Source organism: Polypterus senegalus, chromosome 12, assembly GCF_016835505.1.
Source record: "Polypterus senegalus isolate Bchr_013 chromosome 12, ASM1683550v1, whole genome shotgun sequence".
Lineage (NCBI taxonomy): Eukaryota > Metazoa > Chordata > Cladistia > Polypteriformes > Polypteridae > Polypterus > Polypterus senegalus.
Window position 1 is genome coordinate 127799152 of NC_053165.1, and position 20067 is coordinate 127819218.

Below are 20067 nucleotides of genomic sequence, written 5' to 3' on the forward strand. Positions count from 1 at the left end.
ATAAGTCTCCCATGACCATTACATATCTCCCTTCAGGATCCAATACTACATCTGATGCTACAAATGGTACTGTTCTATGTATGAGAATTCCCACACCTCTAGTTTTCTTTGTAAAACTAGAATGGAACATTTGGCCAGTCCAGTCTTTTTGCAGCCGGAACTGATCCTTGCTTAGTAAGTGGGTCTCCTGTAAAAATACTATTTTAGCATTTAGACCTGTTAGGTGAGAGAGTACTTTCTTTCTCTTTAATTCGTGATTCAGGCCTTTAACATTCCAGCTTACGAAGTTAACTGTCCCATCATGGAGACACTGATTCTGAGTTTTTGATGTCATTTTATAGTCTTAACTGGAAGTGAGACAGCTTCGGCCTTAATTTCCTATTTCCCCTAGAGTTGTTGCCATGCAGCTTATTATTACGTTGGTAGTTATAATTATAAAGATTAAGAGGATAGATTAGGTATAGATCAAGCCTGCTCTCTTTCTCTCCCCAACTTAATTTTGCCTCCCCAAGTGAGGCTAAAACCCACTTCACACGGTCCCAGTCCTCTGACATACCCAGAGACAGAGCACGTCCAAAGCAAAAGCCCCATGCAGTGCGTTTTAGGGTTAAAAGATAGAGATATCTATTACCAATATAGTCTAAAAAAATTTTGCACTTAAATATATATATAGTCTTCAGCAATTTTAGTGCATTAAGATAATACACCCAGATAATAAACCCGGGGATGGTGTTAAAAATGTCCAGAATAAGCATAACAAGTCTTAATGCAATAATAGCAATAACAATAAACCAAGGGTATGATATTGAACAGTCTCGTTTAGGGTAGAGATGAAATAATTAGCTAAAAAAAAAAAAAGAAAAAAGAAAAAGTAATTAAGCACAATAAAACATAAACAGATAGCGCCCTAGTAATAGTAAGTAATAATGACAATATATGATGATAAAAAATCCGTATTATAAACAAATACATCAGATAGTAAATTATTAATCCTTGACATGACTCACTATTATGTATCAGAATAGTCCAGGGATCAGTTTTCTTAATTCCTTTTCTGCCTCTTCCTTGCTAGCGAAGGCATATAATTGACCCTGCAATTCCACTTTCAGTTTGGCCGGATACAAGAGGCTATATTTGACATTGGCTTGCCGTAACGCTGTTTAATGTTGTAGAAGGCTGCGCGTTTAGTAGCTGTTGCTGGAGAGAAGTCAGGGAAGATATGAATGTGGTTATTTTCATATATAATATCTTGCTTGTTTCTGAGTAGTGCCATCACCTCTATCTTAAATGATAATCCTTCAAAGCGAATAATAAAAGATCTGGGTCTAACGGTATTTGATCCGCGTACGCGGTAAGACGCTGCTTTCTCAGAATCTGCTTTAAAGTCGTCCCCGATTATTTTAGAAAAAAAGTTCAGCTGCGAATTTCACAGGGTTTGGACTTTCTCAATTCTCCGGCAGACCTTCAATTCTGACATTATACCTTCTGCTTCCATCTTCCAAAGCAGCCAGTCTGTCTCTGAGTTTTTTGCATTCGGAGCTGACATTTACTGCTTTTTCTTCGGCACTGGCAGCTAAATTTTTGGCTATTTCAATCCGAGTCGTGAATGTCTCCTTGAGATCCTCCAATTGATCAGTAAGCGTGCTTAGTTTAACTCAGTTTTCCTGAATGTGCTCTTCAATTTTACCCAGCACCTGTCGCAACTCCAGTTGCAGCTCCTGTCGCAGCCTTTCATTTGCCTGTTGCAGCCTTTCATTTCCCTGTTGCAGCTCCAGCCGCTGCGTTTCATTTGCCTGTTGCAGTTCCTGTTGCAGCCTTTCATTTGCCTGTTGCAACACCTGTCTCATTTTCTCATTTGCCTTTACCCTTGCCTTCTCATTTGCCTTCTTGCTTTTCTTTATATCTTGCATGAGCTCAGTGAACATCACCTTCAGTTCAGACATTTCAATTGTGCTTTCTTGTACCGTAGGTGAAGGGGCAGGCTCTACTGTAGCCAGTGTCCCCACTGTTCCCGGCTCGCGTGGAGTAATTGAAGCCGCAGACTTTCAGGTGATCTTCTCCGATCGGCGAGCTATCCAAATCTGCACTCACGATCGTACATTCGCTCCCCTTTTCGCTCTCAGCCGGCGACGATGTAGCGTACCGTGGTCCCGAGGAGTCTGTACTTTCGCCCATCTGATCCAGGTCTGTCTCTGAAAGGCCGTATCTTGAACTAGGGCTTGTTGATCTTAGCTTGGGTGCAGCTTTATTTTTCGATTCTTTCGGATCCCCTTTCTTGTTGGCCATGTTTATATATGCTTACATATACTGTAGCAGTCCCTCTCGGGTTGAATAAATACAGGATATCTCAGGATAATAAGCAAATAATATGAAAAATAACACCACTGCTAGCGGAGCTCCACTTCAGACGTCCATCTCTCGCATCGGACGAGACCAACTCTTAGTAGCATCTAGTAATTCTGATAGAGCCAAAGGTTTATCCAGTTCCTCTGCACTAAAAGTATCTATTTGTGGTATCTGTAATGTAATGTAATGTAATCCAGAAATGCATTAGATTGTGTGTTGTCTTCTTTAAACTCAGTAGAATATAAGGATTTATAGTAGTCTCTAAATGTGTACATTATGTTTTTATGGTCAATGATTTCATCTCCGTTCGTGTTGGTGATTACTGGGATTGCATTGCGAACTTCTTGCTTATGGATTTGTTGAGCTAAAAGCTTATTAGCTTTCTCTCCGTGTTCATAGTAATGATGTCTTGATTTATAAATTAGTTGTTCAGTTTCTTTAGTTGTCAAGAGACTGAGTTCTGAATGCAGAGCCTGCCTTTTCCTATGTAGAGCCTTGCTTGGACGCTTGGCATGTTCTTCATCTATTTTAGCAATTTCGCTTCTTAGCTCTGATACTTTCTTGGTTTCTAATTTATTCCTGTGGGAAAGATATGAAATAATCTGTCCTCTGAAGAAGGCCTTAAGAGTTTCCCAGAGTATTTATGCAGACACCTCTGAGGATCTATTTGTCTCTAGGAAGAAGCTGATTTGTTTGGATATAAATTCTGTATGGTTCTCATCTGCTAATAGAAGTGGGTTAAGACGCCATCTGCGAGGTGAGTGTGTGGGGCATAATGACTTCAGCTCCAAGATCAGAGGTGAATGGTCGGAAATAACAATAGCGTTGTAATTGCAAGATATAATCTTAGGCAAGAAATTATTATCTATAAAGAAATAATCAATTCTTGAGTAGCAATAACATACTGGTGAGTAGAATGAATATGTTCTTCAGTTTGGTTTAGAAACCTCCAGGGGTCTGATAAGTTGTGGTCAGTTACAAACTGTGTGATTGTCTTAGGTGTGTTAGATGTCATCCCCCCTGTGACAGGAGTCCTATCTAAGAGTGGGTTTAAAACACAATTAAAGTCCCCAGCCATTATAATTTGTTTTCTTACCCAGAATGATTTGTGAACCTCATAATTTTGTGCTTTTCACCCTCTCTCTGAGGGAGTGCTCAGTCCTACTGCGCTGAAAGGTCACTTTGGCAACATGTATCTGAGATGTCATCCTTTCATTCCACTGTTTGCTTACTCAGGACCATGGCCACAGATTTGAAGGTGCTGACCCTCATCCCTGTTGCTTCACCCTTGGTCACAAACCATCCCAATGGGTGCTGGAGTTTACAGCCCAATGAAGCTAACAGGACTGTATTATCTTGCAGTGACACAATTCCAAGGCTGGAGAAATCGACAACCTCCCCTTCCCACCTGCATGTTGATATACTTTCCAAGGAAATCACAAGAAGGATTGGAGACAAAGTGCAGTCCCGGCCAAGCCCCACACCCACTGCAAAGAGTGCTGATGTTTTTCTGAGTATGCAAAAACATCTCTCACTATAATTATACAGGGACCAAATCGCCTTTATTAAGGGCTATTGAACACCGTACTCCCAAAACACCCAACAGAATTCCATTGAGGAACACATAACACATTAGTAAATGATGATTAAATAACCAGAAACACCTAAAAATGCAAAATTAAATTCATAATAATGAGGACAATTTTAGAAAACAATTAAAAAAATCTACAAAATTCACATTGTAAATAACAAATTTACAAAACTTAGTTTTATCACTTCTATACAGACTCCAAAACACAGAAACTCAAAAATAACAGCTTGCTTAATTAGGCTTGGATTCCAATTAAAAACAAAAGTTGGCTGGAACAAACACCTACAAGTAAATGGGGTCCCAAGGAAAAGTCTGAGAATAACTGAAACCTTACACTGCTGGGGTGTTTTTGGCATCACTATGACTTAATTGCAATCTGTCTAGAACAACATAATGCATATAGCCTGTGAGAACATAAACCGTACTCTCAGACTTCTCCCCTCTATGAAAGTTGTTCAGTCCCTTAATAAATACAGATAAACAAATATTACAGCACCTGCAAAAGGCAAATTTAGGTTTCGAGTGAAGTTTGTTTGGATTAACTATGCTTGAGGATTTTAATTGGAGCTATTGCATTGGTTCTGCATGGTTGCAGCCATGTTGCTTATGCTGATGACGCCTGTTGTTACCACGTGTCTGTCTGCATTACTATTTGTCAAATTTCTACACACTGTATTTAAATTTTGGTGGCATAGCAGCATAATTATCCAAGTATGGAATCCTGTACATAAAACTTTTCCTTTAGAATTGAGTAAGCTAAAAGGTCCTTCTAAGAAGAATATAGTCTAAGGACTTTTTTTATTATGTTCTTTTGACTGGTTCGCTTTTCTGACTTCTCCTCTGCATGGTTCCTTTAATTTTATTATTTCATAGTTGCACCAACTAAACAATCTTTTATGATTTTGCTTAAACAAATTCAGGGTAACATGGGATCAGAGTCAACCCTTCAACACTGTGTGCAAGGCAGGAATCAAGTGAAGACAGGGCACCAGTACATTACAGAGTCCATTCATACATACCACATATGGACAATTTCTAGAGTGTCGAGTTAATTTAACACTAGAATTACCAAAGCCTATGAAAAAATTTGTAATCCCAGCCCACCTTAAATCTGTTCACACCTCTCCATCAGCATCTTTTGTGTTGTAAATGTATCAATGAACACAAGGAGCAAGTAGCCTGCTATTCCATCCCCCCACCAATGCAAAAAGGACAGAAAGTTCTCTCAGCTCAAATCTGTTTACCTGAGTGTGAGTTGCTGGGAGTTGTATAGGGTAAATAATACACTGTTATTTAGAATACATGCATTTCATCTGTGGTCAGTGTCTACGAAAATCTATGTAAACACATCACTAAAAAGGAAATATTTTTCATGTTTTAGTAATGTAGAAATTAAGTGGGTAATGTGTGAAGCCTGGATTCCAAATATCAAATAAACACTTTCACAAAATGTACAAGTATAACAAAACAAATGCACTTTTATTCAAGAATATAACTGCAGAAAAAGAACTCACATTAGGGTACGACATTAACATGCCCTTAATATGACTGCTTTTGTGGCACAGCGGTAAGAACTGCTGTGGTTGATCAACACATTTACAACACAAAAGACGCTGACAGAGAGGTGCAAACAGGTTTATGGTGGGCTGGGATTACAAGTTTCATAGGCTTTGGTAATTCTAGTGTCGAACGTGAAAGTACACTGAATAAAACTCAGCTAGACATGCAGAAAACGTGCATACTCCACACAGACATTTGTTGGGTAGAAGACCGGAATCCAGTGCTCTGAATTAATAAGCCAGCAGTGCTGACCACTGCATCATTGTGCATCACACACAAACACATAATGTGCCCTGAAGTTAAAACAGCCCATAAACTATACTCAACTGATACTCTACACCTTCTTTACCACAGGATAAATAAAATAGGTCAAAGGCTAAAGATTAGTTAAGAATCACCTTACAATGTAAAAACTGTGAAACTTTAAAGCCCAATATACATAATGAAAATAAGTCTCTGCCACTCATAATTTACTTAGGGTAAGATTGTGAGCATTAGTGGCCTGTAGTGAGGAAGCAGGTTTGTAGTGCTGTATGGAGTAACTGATGTAGCTTAGAGCAATCCATTTACATTTTTATAATTACAAACTGAGTCTGCATTTAATCCCATAACACATAGCGAGCTAGTAAGGATTGAACAGAACAGGCATTTTTGCTTATTATGGGTTTGAATGACTCTTACAGCAGAGTTCTGAACCAGGCTGCAGACATCATAAAGCTAAAAAGTGTGTCTGCCAATTACAGGAAGATGTCAATGTGGAATGTGATAAAAGTCTGGAAAAGAAAAGGACAGCAACAAGAAGGCACAGGATGTGTCATGTAGGTGGAAGTAAATTACATTCTTAATGTGATTTATCTGAACTGAATAACAAAGCAAGGAATCAAAATCTCCAAGCAATGATAGTATTATCATCCACACTAAATTAAAGAAGTTAATTTTCTTAATCTGTGCTTCAAAATGGCCAAGGGGAAGCAGGATGATGCATAAAAGCAGAGGGACAAGGACAGAGCCTTGATGAACCTTTGATGACAGTCACTGAGCTGGACCTGCTGTTGCTAAGAAGTACAAACTCCTGCCTGTCAGTTAGGACTTAAACCAATGGAGAACACTGCCAGAGATACTCTGGATACTCACCATTCTGGACAGCAGAATATTGCGATTGACAGTATCAAATGCTGCACCAATGTCTAAGAGAATTAATATGCTGATTTGTCCAGAGTTTGCTGCCATAAATAAATTGTTAGTTATTCAAAGCAGAGCAGTTTCACAGCTGTGCTGTGCACTAAAGCTGCACTGAAATAGTGATAGCAATTTATTAGTTTATTGGTAACAAGATCAGTAACTTTAGACAGAAAAGATAAGTGAGAAATAGGGTTAAAATTATTCATAGTCCGCATCAACACCCGCAACTTTTTCAACACTAAAGCTTATGAAGCAATTTTCAAAACAGCATCAAACAATGTATTTATTATTGCTGTGGCAGCCAGGACTATGACATAAAGGCAGGATTTTGTACGTGTGGGAGGAATTGGATCTAGTACAAAAGTGGTAAGCCTGATTTTACAAAGTAAGTCACTGATAGGTGAAATAAATGAAAAATTGGCAGATGACTGTAATGAATATGAGGATGATAAACTAGCACTAGTGGAATTATTCAGGATTTTAAATTTTACTACAGATAAAGTAAAAGAAAGTTTGCAGTGGAAGTTGGCCGAAGTTAAAAACCACAGAGAACAAAATCCTTGGGTTATTATAAACTTTATCATTCTGCCAATTAAAAAATTGTTCTTGGCTTTAGTCACTATCTCTCTGCAGGAGGCCTGATGATAAGAGAAAGCCTGGGAATGCACAGTAAAGCAAGTCTTGATGCATAGTCTCTCTTGCTTACACACGAAATGCTGTTATATAGACATCACCTCCCAGTATCCCTGAAATGGATAAGTGGATTGGAAAACGGATTACTAAAATTAGATTAGCATGCATGTATGAGGTGTGTACACTACAAGGTTATTTTAGTTCCATTACTTTAACTTTCATTCTATACTTTTTATCTGTGATTTTACTCTCAGTTCAGTTTCATTTTATTATGAACTTGTGACCATTTCTATTTTACTTTTTTATTTTGAGAAAATCATTACAATTTAGCTTTTATTTTGACTTAAAATATGGTTTTTCAAAGAAGATTAGCAAATGTGTGTGCATAGCAAAGGGATTGCTGAAACATGCAGATACGCCAATAAACAGCTCAGTGAGGCTGTTTTTGCTTAAGGCATCTATGCAGGGAGTTATTCTCTTTAATAAAACCCCTGTGTGTGTCCAGGTGTCCGTGTGTGTGTGTGGCTTTTGGTGAAGTACGCATGCGAGAGGGTCGGTGTGACACGCACGACTGGCATCGTGGATGCACACACACTGGAAGCTGGGCACACAGTGAATGGCGTAGCCGCGCATGATAAGCAAATAAAGGACAGCATTGGTGGGGAGCGTGCTGAATGGGTAGTCGCGGCCGCGCACATAAAATCCGTTGCTGGGGAGACGCCACACATACTGCCCCGTGCATGTTTAGTAACTAACTATCTACTAACAACATACCATCCAAAAAAAAGGACACGTCAAGTAGGACAAAAGACACAGACACTCAAATCGTATATAAGCAACATCTCCTGGAAGAACGGTCAGCTCAGCAAGTAAACATCAACAAAAGAAAGGCTGAAAGACAAAGAAAAATACGAGCATATAGATCGATTGTAAAAAAGAAAATGAGCGTCAGAATATTCCCCGTATTGATTTGGCTCTATCCTCTACTAATTTACCCTTTACCATAAGAAGGCAACAATTTCCAGTTACATTAGCCTTTACCATAACAATTAATAAAGCTCAAGGGCAAACCTTAGAAAAAGTTGCCATTTACTTGCCAGAACCAGTATTCAGCCACGGTCAGTTATATGTTGCATTATCAAGAGTTAGAAGTTTTACTGATGTTGTTGTCAATGTTGTAGATGGTCCTGAACAAGAGTGTTTACAAAAAATGTTGTCTATAATGAAATTTTATTGAAAAAGTTCCTGAGGTAAAAAAATAAAAACATTTTCCTAAATATCTTCTTCATATATTGTGTATTACAGATTGTTATAAAGTTTATTACTAAGGCAATATTAATTATACTTACTGTATTGTCATATACATTTCTATTTTTAATATTATTTTACTTTTACTTTAGGCTTCTTGCAAAAATATTTTTAACAAAAAAATTAAGACAACAAACAGAATGAGGTCAAGGTCCCTTGTCATTTAATATAGACTGTTCCTAATAATGTTTATGCAATACTGTTCTAGCGCCCGTTTTGTAACGGGCTTAATGTCTAGTTTTCTGAATAATTTATAAAGTGTGGCAACACTAGTCACTTTGAAGTAAAGATCAAGTATTTCACAATACCTTAAGAAGGCAAGTAATTCAATAAATAGTTGTTCCAAAACATTGTCTCTCTTTCTGTGTTTAATTGATTGAGATGACCAGACAACAGCTTTCTGCATAGAGAAACTGTTGAACTATGTAAAATATCTGATGTACCTTTAGGAAAATGAGGGACTGTGGCCAAAATAAAACAAAGTAATAAATCAAAGGAAGGAAAATCAAATTTTTCATGATTCTGAAAAATTCTTTCCAATCAAAATGTTTGATCTAGTAAAAAACAAAACCAAACAATATGAACCTGATACCTAAATGAAACTGAATGTGAATGTATTTAAGTGAAACTGAATTCAGAATGAAACAATGATGCAGCTATTGAAGCTAAGTGATTTCTTGGCATTTTCAAAGCAAATTAAGACTGATATTCACAGGATTTAGATATTCCTTGATATTAAAAATTAGATGGTAGGAAGTGGGTATCACAATGTTATATAATGCTAATGTGATGATATCACATGCATAGTACTGCACCAAGGTGAAATGTTAAGAATCTGAAAACATCATTGGCCTTGTAATAAAATAGCGGTACCATAAACAAAGTAATGGTAACATAAATAAACACAATGATAAAATCACAATACTATCATTTACCTTCTTTGGTAGGTGTATGTTTCTCATATCATGGTCCTCAAAACTCTTACAGACTTCTTTATGAAGAAAGGTTAGAAGTGTTCTTTCCCTTTCAATGTGTTCCACAAACCAAACCATTTGTGTGCTTGTTTTTGCTACAGTCAGAGTCATAACCAAAGGACTCCCAGACAGCATCTTCCCATTTACGACTAATTCTTTGCAGTGTGTCCAAATTCAAAATCTTAGATTGATGATTGTCTTGGCAGCAATCAACATCCTCATTATGCTGCATAGCATTACAGTACACAGTCATTTAGTGATAAAGGGAGCAACGTTCTCCTTAAGGATTGGACTGTTTTAAATTACATTACCCTGTAAGCACTACACTGTAAAAAAAATAATGTTAAATTTACGGTAAAAAACTGGTAGCTGGGGTCGCCAGAATTTTACTGTAAAAAAGAAGGTGACAATATTTTTTGGTCTACGGTACACTTTAAAAAAAATGTTACATTTACGGTAAAATACTGGCAGCTGGGGTGCCAAAATTTTACTGTAATAAATAAGGTGATGATGTTTTTAGGTCTATAGTATAATTTTGTAGTAAAAACTATTTCTTCTTTGCAACAAATTCCAACAGAAGGGAATGTTTAACCATAACCAGAAATTCATGTTGTGTAATAAATATGACAATCAATAAATAATATGTATTGTCAGGGTCAAACCCCAGTACACAGTTTGCATCATTAAAGTAACAACAACCAATAGCAAGCATGTACCATTTAATTATACACATTGAAAAAAATTCAATGTTTAAGGAAGTTATGGCACGTTGTCTAGTGGGGAAGTCAAGTTTTCTTTTGTGGTGTTTTGTGTCCTACTTATCGAATACAGCCCACCATAAATCAGCTTCCATAACCTCAAAAAACCTTCAGCACACAGGGAAAAATACTGTTCAAAGGTATGTGGTTCCCCAGGAACAATATTGTAAAAAGGGGCGTGTCATTATGCAAATAACGTAACTGGTTTTACTGAAAGTGATTTATCGTTTTACATTTTACAGTTGTTTACCTTCGCTAGTTAACAGTTTTACACTGTAAAATTAACAGATTTTTTCAGTGTAACTAAAATGCATCAATAAACAGTATTTAGCATATTTAGAAAAATATCGATTTTACAGAACTTGTCTGTAAATAAATAATGAAAAGTGTTGTTTAAGATATACAGGTAATTTTCACTAGAACATAAGGTAACTTTCCTTTTTTTTGAAAAGGTCTTTTACTTTCATCATTTACAGTATTTTTACTGATAAATTAAGTGACATTTTTGTACTTACTATTATGTGATATAATGACCTGGTCATTTGTAAGCACCAAATATGTGTATGCAGTACAGAGCACGCTTGAAAATATACTTAATAATGTGCCATTTTTATTTATTTATGTACAGAAAAATAATTTTTAGATTTTTTAGGCTGATTTAACATGGCTAGAAATCACAACTCTATATTACATCAGAATCTAAAAGCAAACTCACATGCTAGATTTCAAAAATGACTACTGACTAGAAACATACTTAATATTTTAACGATTTTTTTTTCCATCCATCCATCAATCCATCCATTCATCATAAAATCTACCAAGCACAAAAAACTTACTTCTCAAAAAAAAGAGAAAAAATTGTAACACTGCAGCTTTTAGTTTCATTTTTTTATTTCTTTTAGCAAATTGCTTGTGTTATTCTATTTAGTTACAATATCTGTTATATAAATTATATAAACTTAGGGACAGTATCAGGAAACTGTAGTACCCAAAGGAAAAATCCACAAAATATTGAAAGAATGTGCATACTTTATAAATAGACACTGATGAGGGATTTGAAAGTGGGATTCTGTAACTGTGAGGCAACAACTCTACCTCTGCACAAACATCTAAATAACCATTCAGTTAATGGTCTTTCTATTCTTATAGCTATATATATATATAAAATATCTATACTAATAAAAGGCAAAGCCCTCACTCACTCACTGACTCACTCACTGACTCATCACTAATTCTCCAACTTCCTGTGTAGGTAGAAGGCTGAAATTTGGCAGGCTTATTCCTTACAGCTTACTTACAAAAGTTGGGCAGGTTTCATTTCGAAATTCTACGCATAAGGGTCATAACTGGAAGCTATTTTTCCCCATATAATGTAATGGAGTCTTGAGTTGGAGATGGCCGCGGGGGGCGGAGTTTCGTGTGACATCATCACGCCTCCTACGTAAGTACGTAGAGCACAAGGAAGAACTCCAAACAGCGATCAGCACAAAACGCCATTTCACAATTGAGAAGGCAGAAAAACATTATGAAGCAAATGATGCATACAAGCATATTCATAAGTACAGCTACTGGAAACAAAGCACGGCGTGAACCGTAAGTTTATATTAAATTAAGTTCATAGGCTACCACTAGCGTTTGTAATTTAGTGCCTGCCCATATAAGGCCGCCCATCAGCGGCAATCCAATACAAACACTGCCACGGGTAAATATTCACGTGTGAAGGACTGTGCTTATGCAGAGGAAGATGAGATGGTCAGGGTGGTGTTTGGCACAAACTCATTGAAACTGCGAGAGAAAGTTTTAAGTGCCGGGTCTTAGCTGACATTACACGAGATGGCACCAGTACAGCTGGGAACCTTCGATGCAAGAACACCAAGCGGCTCACGTGAACTGACGCAGTGCACAGACAAAAGCAACAGTTCCAAAGAGTGCTGAACAAAACCGAATTACACAATTGAAAAGGCAGCAAAAAAATATGAAGCGCCTGATACATAGAATCATATTCATAAGTGCAGCTACTGCGGAAACAAAGCACACGGTGGAAAAAGTGAATGTCCTGCTAAAGGAAGACAGTGTAAAAAAAAAAACCCGTGCATGCAGTTTGTCACATCACAGATAAAAGGAAGACGAGCTGTTTATTGATGCAGTAAGGAACTAATCGATGAATGAAACCTCTTATCTTTACAACGATTGACAAACACGGAATGTAACTTGAACACATCCTACAAATACGAGCCTGATTGAAAGAAATAATGATAATCAAATCCTTGATGACAGCAACATTCAATAACACTCACAAAACAATTACTGTATATTGACAATCATGTTACGCTATTTTTAAAATGTTCCCTTTTCTTTTCATAACTTCTACTTCTCCACTCGATACACGGGTATATATATAAATGTATATATATACCCGATCTACAATACATACTTTAGCATAGACAAGCCACACGCTGTGGCTAATTGTAGAGTCTTCGCCTCTAACGCCGACATTCGAGGTTCGATTCCCGAGAGGGGATGTACTGACTATGTACGCGCGCTACCTGATTCATTTTACCTTCGCATCTCCTTGGTTTGGGACGCATGAAAAATATTAGGTTAACGAGAATCATGTTACGTTATTTTTAAAATATCCCTTTCTTAGCACAAGCACAGCTGAGAAGCTTCGATGCATGTACTCCATAACGCGTTAAAAAAATAACGCATTTAATCACACTTTCAATTCCAAGCAAACGGAACTTTTGTCAATGCATGATTTCCTGGTACATCCATTACACTGATGCACACATCACAGCTACAAAAATGTTAGAGTCGGAATAAAGCGCGTTCCTACGACTGATCATTTCGACTTCCCGAGTGAAGCCTTGATAAAAGCATGGTTTTGTGCACACTGAAAAGCAAGCAAAATTAGATGCATTACAGAAAGCGGACTTTGTGGCTCTTACTGGGGATCATTGGACTTCCGTGACCGTTAGTAATTCTAAATACATCTAATTACAAAATGTTCAATGATCACACTGTTTTAGCCTAATGTACAAAATAATTTTGGCTAATGTTACTCAGAGTTTAAAGAGTAAGCTGGTCAAATTACCTTTTATGTTTCTGACTTATTTTTTAAGAAGAAAACTGCACTTTATGGTGAAATTTTGGTTATTATTATTTAAAGACAATACTATTCTGAAAATGTACTTAAAGTACTTAAACTACCACTTTATTTTTAAGTCTGCCCAATTTTAACCAGGGATGATATTTTTGTTTCTGTTTTGAATTCAAATGCAGTTTAAAGGCTTTTTTTTTTTTCAGAAATTAAAACAGCTTCAGTTTACAATATTCATGTCCATGTCTATTATTTGATTCTGTAAGCCCACTAAAACCGCTTTTAAATAAAAAAAAAAAAACATTTGCGATTTGGGGCAAATTTACGTGCGATTACATACGATTAATCAAGATTAATTCTTACACAGCCTCTAATTAATTGGATTAATTTTTTAATCGAGTCCCACCTAATATATATATATATGTAGATATATATATGTAGATTTGTATATATATGTGTATATACAGTATATATGTAGATATGTATATGTTGTATATACAGTATGATATATATATATGTGTGTGTATATATACAGTATGTGTATATATATGTATATGTATATATATGTATGTGTATAGATGTGTCTGTGTGTGTGTGTATATATATATATATATATATATGCCAGCAACACTCATATCAATGACAAAACATTTACATTAACAATCATCTTACGTTATTTTTAAAATGTTTGCTTTTCTTTTTCATAACTTCTTTAACACACTACTTCTCGCTCGCATAAGCGGGTATTCTGCTAGTATATATATAAAAAGAAAGCTTACCTCTTCATCTTCAGTCTGAAACCACTGGTAGTTTAAAACCCCAATCCCTTTTGCCTGACAATGCAGAGTGAGGCGATAATTCTTAGGGACACATGCTGAAACTGGATGCTTAGTGATTATGGGTGCTGAAATATGAATTGAAATGGAAAATGTTTATTTGATTCCCTGGAGAACACTTTGAAAAATATGCAGTTTTGCCCTAATGTAATCAACAAACAGCATGGGCCAGGGGGATTGATCTTTCATCCCATGACTCAACACATGCCTAACCAGATCAAATAATGTAAGAACGTATAGATTGCTGGTGCAGACCTACTTTAACTGGAATCCTGACTCTTACTCCAACATTGCTTTTCACCTGAGTCCGCATTTCCTCATAAATATCCTGGATAATCTTCACTTCCCTCGTACTCCTTTCTCTCTCGTGCACCTCCAAACCTCCTGATGTGGCACTCTATCATAAGTCTTCAAATCAATAAACACCACATGCAAACCTTTCTGCTTTACTCAGTACTTCTCTATGTGCTGTCTCAATGTAAAGACTGTATTAGTTGTTCAATTCCCTGCAACTCCCTACATAAAACCATCCCACTCCTCCACTATGGTAGTCTCTTTCCCAAGACTTCTCTCTATAACCCTTTCCCAAATTTTCATATTGTGTGACATCAGCACTACCCATCTAAAGTTTCCACAATCCTGAATATCACTCTTCTCCTTATAAATGGGTATGATTAAACTGTTCTTCCATTCCTCAGGTATTTTCTCCTGTTTACAGATCTTATGCATTGGAACCCACAACACATCTGCTCCCTCTTCTCCTACACTCTTACACACTTCTGCTGGTATTTCATCTAGTCGTGTTGCTTTTTCATTTTTGGATTCTTTCAGTGCCTCTTTTACTACTTCCCTGTTTATTCCTGGTACTAGCCTTTCACTTGGGACTCTATCCTCAAATACTACCCTTGAATTTTCTTCATTCAGAAGCTTTTCAAAGTACCTCTTTCGTCTATTCTTGATCCTATCATGCTCATTTAAGACCACACCTTGATTTATCTGACTAAAATCCTTTTTGGCCATTTCCTTAGTCTTTGCTATTCTAAAAATCTTTCTCTCTTCCTCTTTCATTTTCTATTTTTAATACATCACACCCAAAACTTGTGCATTGGCTGTTGCCACTGCCTTCTTTGCTTCCTTCTTTGTCTGCGTATACATTTCTCTCTTGGTATCATTTAGAGTGTAATTGCACTTCTTTTGCAAAATCTTCAGTTATGTAACATGGAAGAGACAGGATAATGGCAAATACAGTGCAAGTTTACATTTAAAGTTTATTGTTAGCTTCACTCCTGAGTCTCCTCATAAACTGTTCTAAAACCCTGAAATAAGATGGTACATTGGTTCTTATGTCTCCATCAGCTATATTATTTATCTTATACATAGACAGACAAACTAATCAGTATAGTTTATTTGGTTGTCAAATTGCTATTTCACCTTTGAGATGTTGTTAAATGACCTTTCTGCCAAGAAAAGTTGTAGTTGAAAATTAAAGAAAAAAATAAGATATCAATAAAGCCAAAAGGCAGAATCAAGTAAAAGGAGAGGAAAAGCTAGTTACAAAATCAGAACTACATGTCTTAACATTAATCCCAAAATATGTGCTCCCTTGCAGGGTCAAATATCTTTTATTGGTTGTCTGACGCTTTAAATGGAAAATTTTGTGATTGAAAATGTATTTGTTAATAAAAAGCACATCTGTTGTATACAAGTTTAAAATATATGTCATCCAATGAACTTACAGTGGTCAAAAACACTTTTTCTACAATGTAACCCTCACACCCAAACAAACATAGGATAGGGTCATTTTTATAATAATCTTCATCAGTTTTCTAAACAGGCTTGTTTTAATTTTTCATTTTAATAATTAGAACATTCGGAAACTATAGTTAGCTACACACAAATAACTAATTATTTTACCTTGGTTGTACATTTCCGGCACTGTACTGGAACTGGACAAGTGAATATCTAATTTAAAGAAAAAGAAGCACCAGTGTTAATAGTGGATTTTTAAACAAAGAAAAACAAATACTAATAAAAGAATTGTACCTTTTTTCAAGATTTGCATCTCTGACTGTAGCAACTTAAGTATCTAATTGAGGAATTGTAAATCCCTTCAGCCTGCCATTTCACTGTTGTGGTACCTAGGGAATCAAGTTCAAGTTCAAGTTTATTGTCAAGTACACACTAAGGAAACACGTTTCCCTGTACAATGAAATTATTTCTTTGCTGTCCACACCAAATGACAAAACCAACATATAAAGATAAACATAAATAATAAGTAACAGATAGATAATAAGTAACAGAGGAAGCATTACTTATAATAAGAGAACAGAAGTATATAGTCTAATTGTGCAGGTAGGTGTGTGATGGACAACTCAAATACAGTTGTGTGAGGTAGACAGAATGAGGTGGCCCATGATTATAAACTCCAGTCCGTTATTTACGAGTCTAATGGCCTTGGGAAAGAAAGAGTTCTTTAGCCTGGAAGTCCTGCATTTCATACTTCTATACCTCCTGCTTGAGGGATAGGGATACAATTAAAAACTATTCACGAAATCTGCCAAACTGTCTAATTACAACCCACCTCAAAATATCATGTGAGAAATCTTTCTTAGCTGTTGTTTGATGACAGCTTTTAAGTAGAAGTAAAAAAAAAAATATATGTATCAGTATCAGATCTCTTTTCTTATCACTACCACAATACTTGTTAAAAATGTCTTTCGTTATATATCACACTGCTAAAGTATGAAAAATTATGCTACCACTTATCTAGGGCTAACCAAATTCATTTATATACTGTATCTACATAAATATACTGTATGTCTGTATGATAATTTGAATGACAAATAAAACCATATTAAATAGCGTTTATTTTTTTAGTTAACTTTACCACAAGTTATTACAACAAGTGCTTTGCAAAGTAAATATTATAACAAAACTATATAAAGAATGATGTACATGTAAATAATGGCAAGTACAGAGAAGAATATAAACAGAGGAGTAAAAAAAACAATTCAATAAAGTACTAAACACTGTAAATTACAATATACACTTTACAGTAAGGACCCTTTTGAATCTTGAAACGTAGAATTGACCAATAGATTTGTGACAAATTCAAATATGAAGATATCAGAATTTTACAACAGATACAGTATATATCACACACTTAAACATACCTGTATATTTAAAGCTTAGAATGACAGGTTTTCTATAAATTATTTCTTCAAGAACAGACTGATTTTAAGTAGTCTCTAATGTTTCAGTTGTAATTGGATGTACAGTATATCTTTTTATTCTTTCAGAATTCTTTGCCACTTCTTTCATTTCTTTGAGTATTGTGCAAAGACAGTAGTGAAAAAGCTGGTTGTTATCAGTAATTATTATTACAAGGGGATAGATTGTTTCATTATTATTGTGAGTTAATTTGTAAATCTTGCAAGCTATAACTATAGCAGACTAGAAGGTATAAGGACCATCCATCCATTATTCAACCGCTATATCTTAACTACAGGGTCACGGGGGTCTGCCGGAGCCAATCCCAGCCAACACAGGGCGCAAGGCAGGAAACAAACCCCGGGCAGGGCGCGCACACACACACACACCAAGCTCACACTAGGAACAATTTAGAATCGCCAATTCACCTAACCTGCATGTCTTTGGACTGTGGGAGGACACTGGAGTACCCGGAGGAAACCCACGCAAACACGGGGAGAACATGCAAACTCCACGCAGGTAGGACCCGAAAAGCGAACCCGGGTCTCCTAACTGTGAGGCAGCAGCGCTACCGAAGGACCAATAACTCCAAATTAGAAACAAACTGCTTCATTTAAAGTTCTTTGAGCCGCACTCACCAAAATAAACCCTTCTTCAGTATGGGTCTTTAATCATAATATATATAATTAAGACATGAATAGTATGACTTAACCATGATTGTAAGCAGTTACTGTGCATTTAAAATATCCAAACAATACAATAATATCAATAACCCAGAACTGCTGTAACAGTTAACATATGCAGTTAACATGCAAATCACTAATATGTTCCCTCACCTTCCAGTCCCTGCTAAATGAAAGAATACTGCAAAAAAAAAAGCAACAACCCATATACAGTACTCTGTAAAATTATATACAGTAAAACCTTGATTATCAGTCAGCTGTCGGGACTGAGGTGTGACGGATAAGAGAAAAGACGGATAACAGAATAGCTACTTTAAAAATTATATACTGTAGATTAGCAAATAGTCATATTTATTTACAAAACAAAATAGAAAATAGTATTAACAAAATGAATTCATTCACATAAAATTGTAACAGCCAGCATAATAAGGAAACACAACCCAGAGGTACTGGAGTTTTCTAACATTTTACTTGGAGTCTTCGTTCCATAACAAATGGTGTCCTGTTTTATACTCCGTTATCTGGGTTTTATGGAGCACACCTCTAAAGAAAAAAAGAAAGCTTTCCCTACCAATCAGTTTATCTCTTGCCACTCACATTCCTTTTTTCTTTGTACTGCAAACACTTCTGCTTATTGTCTCCATACTCAAAACTTCTTTCTGCTGTACCTTCCTTTTTTCCCCAACTTCTCCTGTCACTCATCTCCTAACAGATAGCCCACCCACTACAGAACAGAAGCTCTTCACTTTGCAAAGCATTCTGCCCTTTCTGCTTATGTACAGCGCATCACAAGCTGCCTGCACATCACAATATATTAACAAAATATAATAACAGAATTTAAAAAGAGAATTACAATACAGGAGAACATTTGACATTAATACATTAACATTACTGTCAGTGATTTCCATTTTTAACACATTTTTTAATTTTGTCGGTATCATGCTTTATATTATTCATTGATGTTCTTCCTACTCTGTAAATTGAAGCAATACTTGAAGGACTTTTACCATTTTGTAAATGTTTAATAATTTCAACTTTTTCTGAAAAATTCCTAAACCACACGCTTATGTTTTCAGCCATAACAATGTATAGTAGATTAATTATAATAGAACAAAAGGCTATGAGACGCTATTAAAACAAGGTAATAACAGTGATTTCAAAATGCGGCCTGACATGTGGTGTTGGGGAAGAACACAATGCACTAGCACAAGGGAGAATTGTTCCAATGTGCCCAGCTCACAGCGTACCGCATAGCAGCAATAGTAGAGTAGCAGGTAGTTGCTGGCATGCACATTTTTTTTGGACCTGAAGGTTAATGGAGAAAGATGGTTAATCGAGTGATGGATAATTGAGGTTTTACTGTATATATAAATCCAGCTCTCATTTAATATGTTATATATAGTATTGTCAATTTAAATAAAATCCTAGGCTGATGATGAAAAATGTCAATGAGAAGACAATGTTGAGAAATAAGTAAAACAAATATCAAAATAAATCAATCAAGTATTAATAATTATCTACATGAACACATTACAGTCTTTCTTTTTAGACTGATATTAAGGGATTGTGGAACAATATCCTGGAGAAAAAGTAGCATACTACTATATTTGCTGAATAATGCACAGCAACCAAGAAACCATCAGCCACTTTTCCATGCACCACCCAGTAGAAGTGTCTAATTGGGGGTTTACTAATATACGGTAACGATTTTTCACATAGTTAGCCATTGGCAGTTGTTAATAAATCCTACTCTTACAATTTGCATAAGGGAAGAATAATGGTTAATGTGAAACTTTGAACAGTAGAAGGATAGTAAATTGAGATGTCTTATCTCCAACTCTGGTACTACCAAAATTAATACTTTTAAAACCTGTGCAGTATCCTCG

At 36.0% G+C, this 20067-nt stretch overlaps 1 protein-coding gene across 1 annotated transcript in view; it reads right to left on the reverse strand.

The window, feature by feature from the left end:
* Window positions 1-20067, reverse strand: part of malt3 (MALT paracaspase 3) — a 130778-nt gene that overhangs the window by 63901 nt on the left and 46810 nt on the right. The window contains 3 exon segments of the mRNA XM_039773400.1: window positions 14232-14356; window positions 16203-16250; window positions 16332-16426. Of these exon segments, the coding sequence (XP_039629334.1) occupies window positions 14232-14356; window positions 16203-16250; window positions 16332-16350 (192 nt within the window). The 5' untranslated portion in view covers window positions 16351-16426.